Consider the following 14,898-nt stretch of genomic DNA (forward strand, 5'->3'; position numbering starts at 1 on the left):
CTGTTACAACGATTTGGTGAGTCACGAATTTAATTGACTCGCGATACTGAGCACTTGTGTTTGAACTTGAGGTTTTTTTCGATAGTGAAAAAGAATAATAATTTGTTATCGTATCACGCAGAGCCACGAAGAACTTCAGTTGAATATCGCAGCCAAAGTAAACATTTACTATATCATTAACTAGTTCAGATAGTTTAAAATTAAATACGATTTGCTAAAAATGGAATTTTTCTGTCTAAATGCTATATAAGATTATAAAAATTTTGAGAAACTTTCCGCACAACTTTTCCTCCGTCATCCTTTCTTTCTTGTTTACGTAATTGAAAACAACGGATACGCCGATGAATCGACGATGTGACCAGTAGCCCAGAAACTTTTTGAAAGTACGTTCTTTGCTTTTCGAGAATGAGACAATTTGTTCTCGAACGGCGAGATTCTTTTGTCCAACAATCATCAATTCAAAGTATTTTTCCATTTTATCGTTAAATGCGCGGAATAACTTACTCAGCCAATTCTTCGCCGTTCTACTATCTGCATTTTAAATTCATTCGAGGAGCCTTTTGAATTCGAATCGAAATGCAATTGTGATCGACTACGGCCGTAATTAACATACCCTTTGCGTTGGAGAGTGAATCATTAACCGTGAGAGGTAACTTCATTGCCACTGATTCGTTTACCTAGTCCACCATTTGCTTTTAACGCTACTTTCGAAACCGTGGGTCACCCTCGAAAACTACCACCCTGCCCGCAAAGAGAACTACCCTTTTACCTCTTTTATAATTGCGAAATCAAATGACAGCGTCGTACCTTCTTTATACTTGAGTGTATTGTCTCATCTTTCATTCACTGTCTTGCTGCATGAATAAAAAGAATGCCAATTATTTAAGCTATTGAAGTTCGGTCTTCATTCATTAATGACTCCGAATTTTAGGCATTCATTGGAAAATTTAATGTGCAAAAAATATTAAAAAAAACGCATTTGACTTGCGAGAATATGCATTTACATAATGCTCTTCGCTTGAATAGTCTTGAATAAATATTGATATACATACATTCGTTTGCGTTAAGTGAAGGAATTTTATTGAAAATTCTTGGTAGTTGGATACGTCTGCATTATAAATTAGTAAATGACATTAGTTATGACAGTAGACTTATGTTGATGTACACACTTGGAAAATACGTTGTTGTTGGAAATATTACAGACTTCTGAGCCGATGTGACTTCACATGAATAGTCTCAAGTGTTTGGACACAGTTAATTGATGCTTAGCGATAAATCAGAGAACAAATATTTACAAGAATTCTACATTTCATAATTTTACATATCTGTGTTGTTCTAATCATATTATCTACAATTTTCTACGAAAAACTAATATGGAATATTCGCGGTTACCAAAGTGAACAGCATTGAATAATAAAATTTTTTAAATTGACTTATTACAGTGGAACTTGAACAGGCCTACATACCTTATCATTTTATACTGGAATATCATGAAGATACTCGAATTAAAGGTGACTATCTTTTTAATTATAACATCGCTTTGCAGTGGTAAGTAAAATACTAAAATTCAGTCGTTTGGTCCAATTTTGAAAAAGTTATTTAATTTTATATAGCGTGTGTTCAGATTTACTCTTAACTACAATTCTTGCATTAGCATTCCTGGTATTGCGCTTACTATAATCATTCTAATTTTACATATTACAATTTTTTAAAAGTAAAACAAATCTTAACTCACGTTTTATTACTTAAACTTATATCAGATAAAAGCTTTATTTTACATGAAGATCCCCGTCGTGATCGTGCCAATAACATAATACTAATTATTCAGCATAAAATACTAAACAGTTTAAAAGAGGAAACTGACTTACCTGTTCAGCGGGAGGGGACGATCTCGCTGATCCAGCGATCGATGAGAGACGGCGGGTCTCCCAATTTCTCTTGAACGTGTCTCATAAATACACCACCGAGTCGAACTATCCCTCGTGCGGTCAAGTCCACGTGGACTTCACCAATGGTTTCACACCGGCTTTATTGTTTCATTCACCGGAATATATTATTAGAAAATAGTAAATAAATATCTCGTGAATGACAGTACACAAATTCTAGTAAAAAGCTTCCCTGACAAGATACAAAAATAAATTCGACTCCGGAGGGCAACGATCATCGATCAAAACCCGAGTTTCAATTCGTCTTCTCAAGCGTCGAAGGACAGTCGCATAATTCAGCTCGCGCACGGTTCCGTTTCCGTATGGAAGTGGCCGATGTCCGTGAGATTTACCTTCACCCCGGTTCCGTTATCGACCAGTGGTCCCTGGGTCACGGTTAATTCGGTGGGTACGATTAATTGCGAAACGCAAGTTTCAGTGAATGGAATTGAAATTTTCGTAGGACCGCGTCAGGCGAGCTCTAAGTCTGTCATGGCTTGAGTCGCGGGGCAGCTGCGACGTTCGACTTCGCGGAGCGCTGGACATTAACTAAATCCGATCGCGCGACACGGAGCGAGCACCCACCTACGTACGTATATACGACGTCCTTCGTGCGATAGCGGACCGCGCATCGTCGGAACGTGCCTCGATCCATTGCTTCTGCGCGAGGTTTCCGTCGTTCCGCCCGCGAGAAGTCCGCGATCAGCCGTGCTCGAGATAACGGAGGAATACCCCCCGCCTCGATCACCCGTAGACCGATTTTTCCGCCCGATTCCGAGCCGCGGGGCGAGTTACATTGATAAACATGAGATTTTCTAATCCACACTATCTCTGATTGAGCGACGCATTTAGAGAGATAGTTAACTTGGAAATATTTTTATAAAAAAAATACGAAATTGTATATATTGTACTACAGGACTAAAGAAAATAAATAATATGTTGTACTACATAATATAGATTTAAGGTCAGCTCATGTCAAAATTTTTGCTCACTGACGTATTTCTCTATAATTTTGTTATCTTATTGTGACGTGAATAGAAATTAGAATAATTACCTTATCCTCACATTTTTTTTAATGTATGTAAAACAATCATCATTACTTGAAATGATTATTGAAAATAAATGAAATGAGTAAAATCAATGATAATCTTTTATCAATTTTCCTTATCGTATCCTCAGGAAGTTTGTGTACAAGGTAGCCTAAACTTACAGAGGAAATTGAACCCTATGAGGTCATGCTTCAGAGAATGAATCTTACAATTAGATGCCTAATCACATAGGAATGTGTTTAATTGTGCTTCCCTTAAAACCAACAATAAAATAAACAAATAATAAGCAATAAGTCAAATATTCCAATTTCTACTCACTAACTTATTTTTCTATAATTTTATGTTATCTTAAAATGAGCCAGTGAATACAATTTCTTTTATATGTCATTTTAAAATTATAGAAAGAGTAGGAATTGTTATGTGAACAAATTGATCACTTTATCAACTGATTACGTTATGTTATTAATTCTCTCATATCAATTTCCTTTTAAATTCTCTTAACCTTCACATTGGATTTTTAAGTACGATAGTTTTGATATTGGATAGAATTGATACAATACACCAGTGTTCCTCAAACTGTGGTATGTGTACCACTAATAGTACATTACGTTATTTTCGGTGGTACAATTTTCCTATCTCGTTTCCTTCTTTCGTGACAGAAATTTCACAAATTAATTAAAAAGATACACTTCCTGGTTAAAAAGAAAAGATGAATACAGTATATTTCCGAATGTGATACAATTTTTAATATCCTTCAATTTTTATGAAACCAGATTTTCAACTACTCATCATTTCATCAACACTTCATTTGGGATGTATTGATTTTTTATTCGGCAAATGCTTTTGATTCTTATTTACGTGGTACAAAATTTAAAACGATTGAAAACCGCTGCTATAAATAATATCGCAGATGTAGTTCGTCGTACGTGCAACGCAGAGATAAGACAATACGAGAACTTATCAGTAGGGAACATTTAATGGCTAGGCTGAATGAATGAAAATCATTTGAAACAACATTCGAATTTTTGTCCTCAAATTTTATTTAACAACAGCAAGGATAACAAATAACTAGATTATGGATTTTATGGATTTGTAGAAAAACTCGATGTGCAGAAAATACAAAGGATGCATTCGACGTACAAGAATTAACATAATACATATGTATACGATTATGTACACGTTACTGTTTGCAAGTATAAAAGAAATCGTCATTTATGTTTATTTTAATTTATTTTTTTATTAATTAAATTAATATCGCAAAAGTTTTATTTTGTATAAAAATACGTAATCTACAACTGACGCAGCACAGAGCTGGCTGACTAAGCACGTGATTACTCTACTTCCCTGCGGCTAAAGAGAAGAGGAAAACCTGGAAAACCTAACAAACACACTCCCGATAATTACAAGTATTGCAATAGACATGCATGTTCTCGCTTTTTTTTCAATATAAGTTAAGCAATCGTCAAAGTCTTAAACGATTATCGAAAATAAATTTTATAAAGTGGTTTTATTGATGAAAGTCGCGGCAGTATCAAAATGAGTGACACGGAGGGTATAACAGGCGACGTGCGACTACTAATTGCTCGGTTCGTGCTCGGAACGTGATACAAAACAAACAACGGATCTCCCGAGAATATCGCTGGTCTAAGACGTGTTAAATCCGATTTACGGGCAGCGAACACACGCAGCAGATCCCGGTATCAGCAACCATGGATTCACGTCAATTTGAACTTCTCGCCAATCGTAAATTGCGCAATCATTCTGTGAACTTATTAACTCTCTCATGCGCAGACATTTGATCAAACAGATTTTACAATGGGCTGAGACAAAGGAGCTGAGAGGATTAAAAATACTGCGAAACACGAGTCAACCCTTAAAAACAAACGTTTGATTTCTCAAAGTTTTATTTTATAGAATGTTACATGCTAAAAAGATCGACTACGGGTAACGTCTCGATACGTTTCAATCGTCGTTTCGAGTGGTGGCTCTTGTCAGATAAGCCGACCCCTAAGAATTTTCCACATGTTGTCTATTCACCGAATCTCCGGTTCTATTTTATTTTTTATTGGTCAACAACATTTTTCTTATCGTATTGTCTTCCACACGTGATCAGTCCTTGAAAGGCAGATGCTCGTCGCAGGGATAAAAATTATATCATCGACGAGATAACAGATCTTAGAAGCAAAAAAGAATTCTATTCTCGACACTTAATTTCGTGTTGACGTAAAAAAAAAAACGTCTGACAGATAAGAATTTCGATTATCGGAAGATAAATTCAGGCAGTGCACAATGGAACAAAAATAAAATTCTAGAATAAATTCATCAGATTTGTTTTACTTTAAGGATGTATAGGCTATATACTTAAACAATGCCAACATGTTGAATTTGTTATTATAGATACCTATTACTATTAAAGAGCTATCAGCAAAATTTTAAATCAATTCATGGGTATTTTCAAAAATTATAGTGACTTAAAATTTGCATGTACTCTTATGGTAATACGTAGATTTTGAGAAAAAAAATCGTTTTTATTTTTCCGAGATTTTTTCAAAGGGGTACACCTTCAGATTTTCGAGATTTTCGTTTTTCGTCAATAACTCGTTAACTATTGGCACTAGCGAATTCTTTTTGCAGAGAAATTGTAGATCTCGTCGTTCCCTACAAAATGAGCGTACATACGTCCCCCTACGTCCATCCGTTCGGGAGTTATTGAGGAAAAACGAAAAGTCTTTTTAAAAGTTCACAGATTCTTCGGGCGAATTGCAGAATCTGAAGGCGAATTCGCCCGTAGAATCTGTGAACTTTTAAAAAGACTTTTCGTTTTTCCTCAATAACTCCCGAACGGATGGACGTAGGGGGGCGTATTTAGAAGCATTTTGTAGGGGACGACGAGGTCTCCAATTACTGTGCAAAAAGAATTCGCTAGTGCCAATAGTTAACGAGTTATTTGCAAAAAACTGTTTTTCTGTTTTTTGCCAATAACTTCGATACGGATGGACTTAGGGGGACGTATATAAAACCACTCTGTAGAGGACGACGAGATCTACAATCCCTGTGTAACAGTTTCTCGCTAGCATCAATAGTTCACGAGTAATTTGCAAAAACCTTTTTTTTCTTTTTTTGCAAATAACTCGTTGACTATTGGCACTAGCGAATTCTTTTTGCACAGAAATTGTAGATCTCGTCGTCCCCTACAAAATGAGACCACAAACGTCTCCCTACGACTATCCGTTCGGGAGTTATTGACGAAAAAGGAAAAGTATTGTCCAAAGTTCGCTGAATTCGACGATGAAATGGTCGAATTTCCTTCAGATTTTGTAAAATTTCGTTTTTCCTCAATAACTCCTAAACCCTGGGAGATACGCGAAAATTGCATACGACCTTTCTTGTAGATCAGATCGTCCTCTACAAGAAACTCACCCTAACGTCCCCCCTACGTCCATCCGTTCAGGAGTTATTGAGGAAAAACGAAAATCGCGAAAATCTGAAGGCTAACCCCTTTGGAAAAATGTCAAAAAAAAAAAATTGGTTGTTTTTCGCGAAATACACGTATTAGTCATTAGAATGCTTTAACCCAAAGTTCTTTTGCTTCCAGCTGCAATATTTAACGAGTTATTGGCATTTTATTGACATTGGCGAAATTCGCCCGTCGAATTCAGCGAACTTTTGACATCAATTTCGTTTTTCGTGAATAACTCCCGAACCGATGGTCGTAGGGAGACGTTTGTGGTCTCATTTTGTAGGGGACTCGATTAGATTCGATTGCGACGTTGAGTAAAAGTTCGGAACAATAGGAAAGTTGTTCAGTAGCGACGAGAATCGCTTATCTAATCGAGAAACAAGGCAGACGTAATAGAAACTAAAAGAATTCTTACCTCGGATAATGGCCGATGAGAATACTGATTGAACATCAGAAGGCCACTCGATTCCTCTGGAACTTCACGTGCCGGCTCCATCTTCTCTGAATATTAATAATCGTCGAATTCTTACGGTCGTTTGCGAAGGACAGACCAACAATTTCTACTTCCTCTGATACTTGTTCGACTGTACAGAGAACGCGCGATTTGCCAGACGATTAAACGAAAATGATTAAAGTCAGATCCATGACGATTGTGCCGCGAAGAGGCGGAGGCACAGAATGTTAATCTTCCCAGCGAGAAACGTGTTTACGGTGTGTGAAACGAGCATGCACCAGTCGAATGATATACTCGACGAGCACGTGCGATTATTCGATTAGCGTGAATCACGACGCTAACTATTGTACTAAATTATGATGACAAACGAAGCTGTTAATAGTGCTAATTAAAGTTTCAAGAGGTCTCTTATGAACAGACTGCCGATTTGTAGAAAAAATATTTCTGCAGAATATACACGCGCGCGTGTGTGTGTTATACAAAATATAGACATATATTATTTTCGAGGTTGCAAGTATCAAGGTTGCACTTTTCATAAAAAAAAACTCGCAAGCTACTAGTGAACAATCGAAATTTCGCAAATTGTGTTCTTTTTGCGACGTGAATTTAAATTGATAAAACCGTTCGAAAAACACTGTGACTCGAGCCGGTTGTTACAGATTATAATTACAATGCGTACGGAGCGTAATTATAGTAGATATAATTAACAGACAACTTGCAATGCTTGAACTTTGTAACAACATTTTGATAAAACCAACAACTGTGTTCTGATAATTAAAATCGCGTACGTCTGTACACATGAGAACTGTACCGATCAATTTTTATACTCGTATCAAATAAACTTTCCATTCTTAAGAATCGATAGCACTTTGTCCGGTAACGTTCCGATATCGATGACCCCGATTCTCCAAGAAACGATGAATCCCTAGTGGAAACGATACACTTTCATTATGTGAAAACCCAGATAAATTACTCGATTATAAAAACGAATTACAAATACATGAAACAAAATGAAATGTACAAAGATAGAATAACATTTATGAAGGTTTAAAACATATCGAAAGAATAAAAGACAAATCTAACTTTATTATACAGGGTGATCCTTTGTATGTAATATGCAAATATTGGACTAAAAAATAAATACAGAACATTTCTACGTCTCTTGGTACTTAAAAAGATTTTGCGGGCAGGCTGCTGAAAGACAGAACGTATAGTCACTGTAACTATACTTTTCATAAATCAACTTTTGGGATTGACTATATAGCCAATACATCCTTAACACGGTACGTGCTATGTTAAACGATAGTTACTTACCTATACATAACATTGTGAAATGAAAGACAAAATATGGAGTAGACTGGTCTGAAGTAGAAACGTCCTGTACAACGCGACCTGGTCAGTGATAACTGACAGTGCTAGTCAGACATAGTTAAGTTGGAGGCAACCGAGTATACGTTGATGTTCGAGATCTGCCAATCGCAGGGGCATGGAACGTCAATAAACAAAACTTCTGTTTTATCACTGGGAATATTCACACGAACGCGGTCGACGTTTAAAATAAAAAAAAATACTTTGAAATTTCCACTACAGAGATCTCTGGCTCTCCTCAATTGTTTGATCAATGCACGCTGCAGCAAGGCAGCAATGGTACTATACAGTATCATTGCAAAATTCTGTCATTCCACATAAGAATTCAAGATGTAATAACGTTTCTGATAGGATCGCAAAATTTCTAACACTTCGCACAGTGTTTTATTAATGTAATATCTAGTAACTGTTAAAATTTCAATGCTTTGTCATTGTCTTTATGTAAAGGTTCATACAACTTTAACGACTGTTTGCTCGTCGAACGTAATTAAATTTCGTAAAATAATTGGATAACGATAAGTCTTGACCTCCGCTTGGAGTACGAAATTCCGAACGAATGCTCACAATATTACTTATAATTACATAATTGATCATATTTTTCCTCATACGCCCGTACAGCGATAAGTATTATATATCTATACATATAGTTACTTTGACGGAGGGTATAAAAGTTCTTACGAATCTCCAAAGAAACGTATTGTCGATTCTGTGATCAGCAAAATGTCACGTTACATCGCTTTTCTCGTTCTCCTCGCCGTCGTTTACTTACGTAAGTTGTTTTTCGTTTACGAATATTATTCTCAGTGTTCTTAAATTCAATATTCGTTTAGTGGGTAGCATCGACTGTCATCAGATCAACTGTCCACCCAACGAAGTCTTTAAATCCTGTGGAACCGCTTGCGAGCCCACGTGTAATGTACCGCAGCCGGAAATATGTATTCAAGTTCGTATCGAGAGGTGATACCACGTCGTATTAGACTGTTCCCGTTATCGTTTATTCTTCTTCTTCAGATGTGCATCGTAAACGTGTGCCAGTGCATTGAAGGGTACGTCAGAAACTCTGCGAAGCAATGCATCAAGCCTAACGAATGCTAATGTTTCGTTCGATGTAAATTCAATTTTCCAAGAGATACAATACAATTTCCAATGAGGATGCTTTTAAATAAACAGACGTTCATCAAGTATTTTCATTTGTGTCAAGTATTTTTACTCCGTCCGAATTGAATCCTTCGAATTCTTTCTGAAACTTATTAATCCCTTCCTTCGAATTCATCCTAGCTTTTAATACTTACGCCATGTTAAATAATATCCTCGAGATAGACATTATTTCGATCTTAAAATATTTTTACATCATGTATTAAGAAATATACAAAATTCTGTCATTGAGGGATTCATATTTTTTGATAAATGAAATGAAAATACTGTATTTTACGATGTTATTAGTTTGGATACATTGAACAAAATTTCCGTAATTTCTCTTTATACACGTTCGATTGACAGTGGAATTCACGAAGAGCCACTTTAATACGGAACGAATCGTAAATTCGAAAAGCGAACCGCAACAGTCGATTTGATTCGACAGGTGCATCGGAGACACGGGCTAACGCGGCACGCGACAAGATCCCGAGGATCGAGAGCGTGTACGCGTGTCTATACACGCGAATGGGTACCCGAGGCACCCGCTTCAGTTCAATCTTATCGCGCGGTCCGCTAACATCTCCCGTGTGAAGTGCATGTACCGGTTACCTGAGATTTAACGACGTTCCACGTCGAACGAAATCTCGATAGTGCGTGAAGTTGCGACATCAGGCGGAGGAACGAAAAATTCTGATTCGAGTCCAAGGGAACTCGATCGCTCCGTACGACTTTCGAAACACTAAAAAGTCTTAGATGTATCAGAGAGGAAGACATAAAAAAAATATTCATAAACCTCTGTGAGATCATTGAGAAATCTCAGTTTAGCAATGGACTTTTAAAATGTTTACAAACGAAGTTCATTCGCAAAGAATAAAAAAAGATATGCAGTTTTACAATCAAATCGACTATAACAAATATCGTCCGAATTCCATCGAGAAATCGTTATCGACTGTATCAGATAAACGCTGAGCGTATCGGTAAGCTCAGTTAACAAGAATCAGTCATCGGAGTGGCAGTCTCTGAAGACAGTCAGACAATAGATTTTTAAAGTTCTTTAGAAAAGTTCGCTTGAAATAAAAACGATACGAAGTGACACGTTCAACGTTAATGGTTTCATCCCCTACAGACCAGAAACCAATGGTCTCGGGAAGTGACAGCTCGCACGAAACAGTTGAGTGCACTTATCACCAATTGAATTACTTATAAACACAGACAGATAAAAATTCATCGATTCAGTTTGTGAGGACTGTCCAATGATTATTGACAAAATGTTGGTGTCGCCTAGCATGAGTTGTGGCCTAGTGGTGGCCGGTGTCGCTTCCGGAATTTGTTTTCTTATCTACATGAATATTAAAGGGTGAGTAAATAAATTTTTATACTTCACACGTGTCGAATTTATAAAAACTGAAAACCTGTCAGGCTTGGCATAGAATAAATTAATAATGAACGTGATACGTTTCATTGATGTAACAATGATAGATAATAATTGATGTATCGATGTATCTAATCATCGAACAATATCGCCTTTACTCAATCTTTTAATTAAATATAGAGTAAAAAGATGTTATAAATGAGTCACTAAAAACGTGTCCGAGGTTTCTGCGTAACCATGTTTAAAAATCGTATAAATAAATATTAATGATAATGTTTCTACGACAGGAAATCTTGACCTTCAGCATAAATTGTAAAAAGAGAATTAAGATCATACATGATTAATAGAGGAATGTATACGCGGCAGGGAAGTAGGTCGAACACCGTGAGTTTCAGCTATTAATTCGAATCCATTTTATAACCAGTTCCATCAAGACCACCGTCACTTTTTCCTATGAACCGCGCTTTTCTTAACTCGCGTTTCCACCTCGTCGGTTCACCGAAAAAAGAAGAGTTCGCTTTCGAGCCTTGAAGATATCGCGGACGGTCGTTAATGACGCGTGACGAGCCGAGCGGCATGCTTCGTTTGTTTGTGATGCACTTTGGACAGCCTCCTAGCCGTTTCTTCTTCGTCTTGAACGATCTTACTTTTTAACATTCAAATTAATGGCATCGATTATCGGAGCCTATTTTAAAATTTCAATACCGCGTCGGACTCTAACTTAGTTGCTTTCACAATGGATTTTATAATCATTCTCCAGATTAAATTCCATTCAACGAAATACTGTTTTGGAATACTAATATCTCAATGTGTATTCAAATCGATGCCATTAATAAATGATCAGAAGAGGCTGTTACGTTATTTGGAATAAAATTTGCATAAAAGATAAAATTCTGTCATCGAGATTTATCATAGTGGTTCACCTGATCAACTCTACATACCAATGTCATATGGCCAAGACAATTCGGCCATTTTGAAATTAAATTTAATTTAAAATTAATTAAATTGAAAAAATTCTCACGTCTTCATCCACGTGATAAATAACAAAAAATGTAATGAACTTGAAAAATAATTTCTACTGATGATCTACTATTACAAACAAACTAATCGCGTGGATTAACATTCCTTAGTGAGCGATTAATCTCGCTCAAATGTAAGTGGAACAAGTGAAACAAAAATTGCAGATGAAAACCGTTAGATAACTGATAGAACCAAGGCTACCTGTTATCTGCATTCGTATGAAACATACGTTTATTTTGTAATACAGAGCGACGAGAATTGCCAGGCGTAAGATGGCGTGAAAAATTCTAAACAAATCCCATTTCGATTTAAATCTCCTCATTAAACTTTTTCTTTCAATGTCAAATTAAACTATTCTCATTAATAAACATTGAACATTGATTTAGCATAAAAAAAAGTTAAATCATAAGGTAATAAATTTACATATACACAGTGCAAAGTCATCAGTTTTAATATACATTACGACGATTATTACAATTTTTTCCATTTTAATTTTCAAGTTCTATAGAACAAACAAAAACGTGATAAGTTCATAGGGTGAAATTCAATTTATCTGCCTGCACGTGTTCATTTTTGTGAAATCTATCGAGTGTCCATGAAAACTCGCTGGCTCTCGAACTTCAGTCCCGTTCCTCTGATATTAAGGAGAATTCGGTGAGAGGAGAAGCGAAGACAGGAGGGTTGAGGCTGGTTTTTTAACGATCCCAGCCGGAATTTCTTCGTTCCACGATATAAAATAAAACGAGGATGTTTCGTGTTCGCGGCCGAAGTAGTCCGGCCAAAGGCCTCCTCGTTTCTCTGTCCCGCGAGATCTGCATACTTACATATACGCACATATGCGTCCGATGCGTTGCACGAAATATCAAAAGGATTGAACATGCTTAAAAAATTATTTTTACACTGATCCAGATGAACAAATATTTGTGGTATTCTTAATTATTGTTCAATCATCGATTCGTTTGCCTTCCTCATACACCAAATATTGACATTGTACTATTGCAAAAATCCATTTCGTTCAACAAGCCATTATGTTCTAACGAATTTGTTGATCTTATTTGTTAACAAATGTTCCTAATTTTTGCGACACGCGTGTGGCCGTGTTTATAAACGAGGATGAAAATGTATAGGTGACCGTGTGGAGTTCGGTATGCAGGACTTGGTTTTATTTACTCTCTCTCTTGTTCACTGACCAGTCTGACGGGTGTCGTTCACGTTCTCCTTTTTTCGTTTTAGCACGCGGTAAATTATGTCTCGGGCCGATTTCGGTATGACGAAAATCCAGTAGAACCGTGGAAATCGGTTCTCTGAATGAGCTAGCATCCTTTAATGAAGTTTTCGCTCTACTATGTTAGTCAAGATAAAATTTTTGAAGTCGATTTTCACGAAAACTCCGGATGAAAAATGTTATACCAAAATATTTTCTTCTTTTTTAACGTAGAATCACCCCCTGCCCGGTTGTACTACGATTTCCTGCCCACCCTGTACGTAATTAATACAAAATAATAATGCAGTGAATTTAAATAATTATTTTCGCTTCGACGGTCAAATCAAACAAGCAAAACTTATAGTGAATGTTACGTCAAAAAATGATGAAAGAAAAATAAATTGCTAGAATTGTAGGAATACGTAGAAACTAGCAGATTCCTGGCGAAAGAATCCAATTGTCCGACATATCTCCTATTATCCCAAACAACCGCAAGAGAGAAAAATCCGACAACTTAATCCATCAAATGTACAAGGTATCCACGAAGCCAGCAAAAACGGAATCTGAGGCAATATTTCAACCACGGGGACAATTTTCCCGCGGTGCAATTGCATTCCGTGATTACGTTCCTTTCGTAACGGCGTTACGCGCAATCTTAATTCCGCCTAGCGGGAACTTTCGAGCGGATCCGCGTACGTTCCTGCGTTTAATAATTCAGAACAGATCGATATCAGCATCGGCCGTAGCCGCCGTGGCTGTGTAAGTACGTGTGCCAACGACTTAACGAGCGTTTATTGTTCCCCGTCGTAAGTCGGTGTAAGTGTGACCCAGATGAAGAAGTAATTTCTTAACGAACCAAGTGAACCGGCTCTCGCGCGCCGCGACAATGGTCCCGCGTGAGAAGAACCACCGCGCAGATTGTGAGAGAGGTCGAACACGGAAATAAACTTGTGCGAAAATACGATCGGACCGCGATCCCCGACATTTTTCAATTATTCAAACATCGCTTCGTAGATTGTATACGAATAGAAAGGCGCAGTCATGTTAATTAAAATTTCACAGACTCGTTTGACGTCTGTTCACAGGCTATGCTTATAAAGAATGAGATCGGCTAAGAATAATAGGTTTAGATATAGGGGGACAGTTTCTATGTATTTTATAACGAAATACGAACAATACTTTCTTACGTTTTACGACTATTTATTTTAAATATGTGCCATTTTATTCGATGATCTGCTATACTTTTGGCAGACCTCATTGAAGTCATCCTAAGACTGCGATTCTTGGATGAAGAACTGCGACAAGTGGTTTTTACAGGCTTATTTGGAACTGTACTTTATTCAAAGAATTCTGAAATGAACGAAAGAGATACCAGTTGGTGCAATATCCGGGCTGTATGGTGGATGCATCGAAATTTCCCAAAAAAACTCTGTTTTTAGCGAGTCGTCAAAGTTGTGTCTGATGTCGTTCGTGATGAAGGATGTTAAGGATGTATTGGTTATACAGTCAATCCCAATAGTTTATGCACTTTAGAAACGCATTTTTTAAAAAGAATTCAGACGTCGGAAGAACATTGCTAATAATAAACAACAACAAAAAATTTTCGATTTTTCCGAGATTTTTCCAAGGGGTACCCCTTCAATTTCTTCCAAATTTTCGTTTTTTGCCAATAACTCTTAAACCGTTGGAGATACGGGAAAATTGTATCAGATCTTTCTTGTAGAGGACGACGAGATCTACAATTTCCATGTAAAAATTTGTTGCTAACATCAATAGTTTACGAGTAATTTGCAAAAAACTGTTTTTTCGTTTTTCGTCAATAACTCGTTAACTATTGATGCTAGCGAAAAACTTTTATATGGAAATTGTAGATCTCGTCGTCCTCTACAAGAAAGGTCCTATGCAATTT

At 36.8% G+C, this 14,898-nt stretch overlaps 4 protein-coding genes across 4 annotated transcripts in view; 2 read left to right on the plus strand and 2 right to left on the minus strand.

Moving 5' to 3' along the window:
• LOC113465073 (uncharacterized) lies at positions 1-801 on the minus strand. The gene is made up of 2 exons (XM_026818517.1): positions 614-801; positions 1-531 (listed from the first exon to the last, which is right to left on the minus strand). The coding sequence occupies exons 1-2, from the start codon at positions 657-659 to the stop codon at positions 236-238; spliced, it is 342 nt and encodes a 113-aa protein (XP_026674318.1). The 5' UTR covers positions 660-801; the 3' UTR covers positions 1-235.
• The window catches only part of LOC108630933 (putative MFS-type transporter C09D4.1), a gene marked incomplete at its 3' end in the record, with an annotated part of 10,096 nt that extends 6,824 nt beyond the window's left edge, over positions 1-3,272 (minus strand). Inside the window, exon 1 of the mRNA XM_018034532.2 lies at positions 1,869-3,272. The remainder of the gene's footprint in view (positions 1-1,868) is intronic.
• Positions 3,273-8,937: 5,665 nt separating this feature from the next.
• LOC108631029 (chymotrypsin inhibitor-like) lies at positions 8,938-9,577 on the plus strand. Its single transcript, XM_018034699.2, has 3 exons — positions 8,938-9,025; positions 9,087-9,199; positions 9,268-9,577. The coding sequence occupies exons 1-3, from the start codon at positions 8,977-8,979 to the stop codon at positions 9,349-9,351; spliced, it is 246 nt and encodes an 81-aa protein (XP_017890188.1). The 5' UTR covers positions 8,938-8,976; the 3' UTR covers positions 9,352-9,577.
• Positions 9,578-9,933: 356 nt separating this feature from the next.
• Positions 9,934-14,898, plus strand: part of LOC108631025 (uncharacterized) — a 33,708-nt gene continuing 28,743 nt past the window's right edge. The window contains exon 1 of the mRNA XM_026818567.1: positions 9,934-10,750. Within this exon, the coding sequence (XP_026674368.1) occupies positions 10,647-10,750 (104 nt within the window). The 5' untranslated portion in view covers positions 9,934-10,646. The remainder of the gene's footprint in view (positions 10,751-14,898) is intronic.

Source organism: Ceratina calcarata, unplaced genomic scaffold (genome assembly GCF_001652005.2).
Source record: "Ceratina calcarata isolate Rehan_Ccalc_2016 unplaced genomic scaffold, ASM165200v1 scaffold8, whole genome shotgun sequence".
NCBI classification, from domain to species: Eukaryota; Metazoa; Arthropoda; class Insecta; order Hymenoptera; family Apidae; genus Ceratina; species Ceratina calcarata.

Excerpts from the sequence above, each read along its gene's own strand:
- LOC113465073 (XM_026818517.1), bottom strand. The coding sequence starts at position 659 with ATGAAGTTACCTCTCACGGTTAATGATTCACTCTCCAACGCAAAGG. Across the intron at positions 532-613 it reads TTCACTCTCCAACGCAAAGG|ATAGTAGAACGGCGAAGAAT; the intron begins GTATGTTAATTA and ends TTTAAAATGCAG.
- LOC108631029 (XM_018034699.2), top strand. The coding sequence starts at position 8,977 with ATGTCACGTTACATCGCTTTTCTCGTTCTCCTCGCCGTCGTTTACTTA. Across the intron at positions 9,026-9,086 it reads CCTCGCCGTCGTTTACTTAC|TGGGTAGCATCGACTGTCAT; the intron begins GTAAGTTGTTTT and ends ATATTCGTTTAG. Across the intron at positions 9,200-9,267 it reads AGCCGGAAATATGTATTCAA|ATGTGCATCGTAAACGTGTG; the intron begins GTTCGTATCGAG and ends CTTCTTCTTCAG.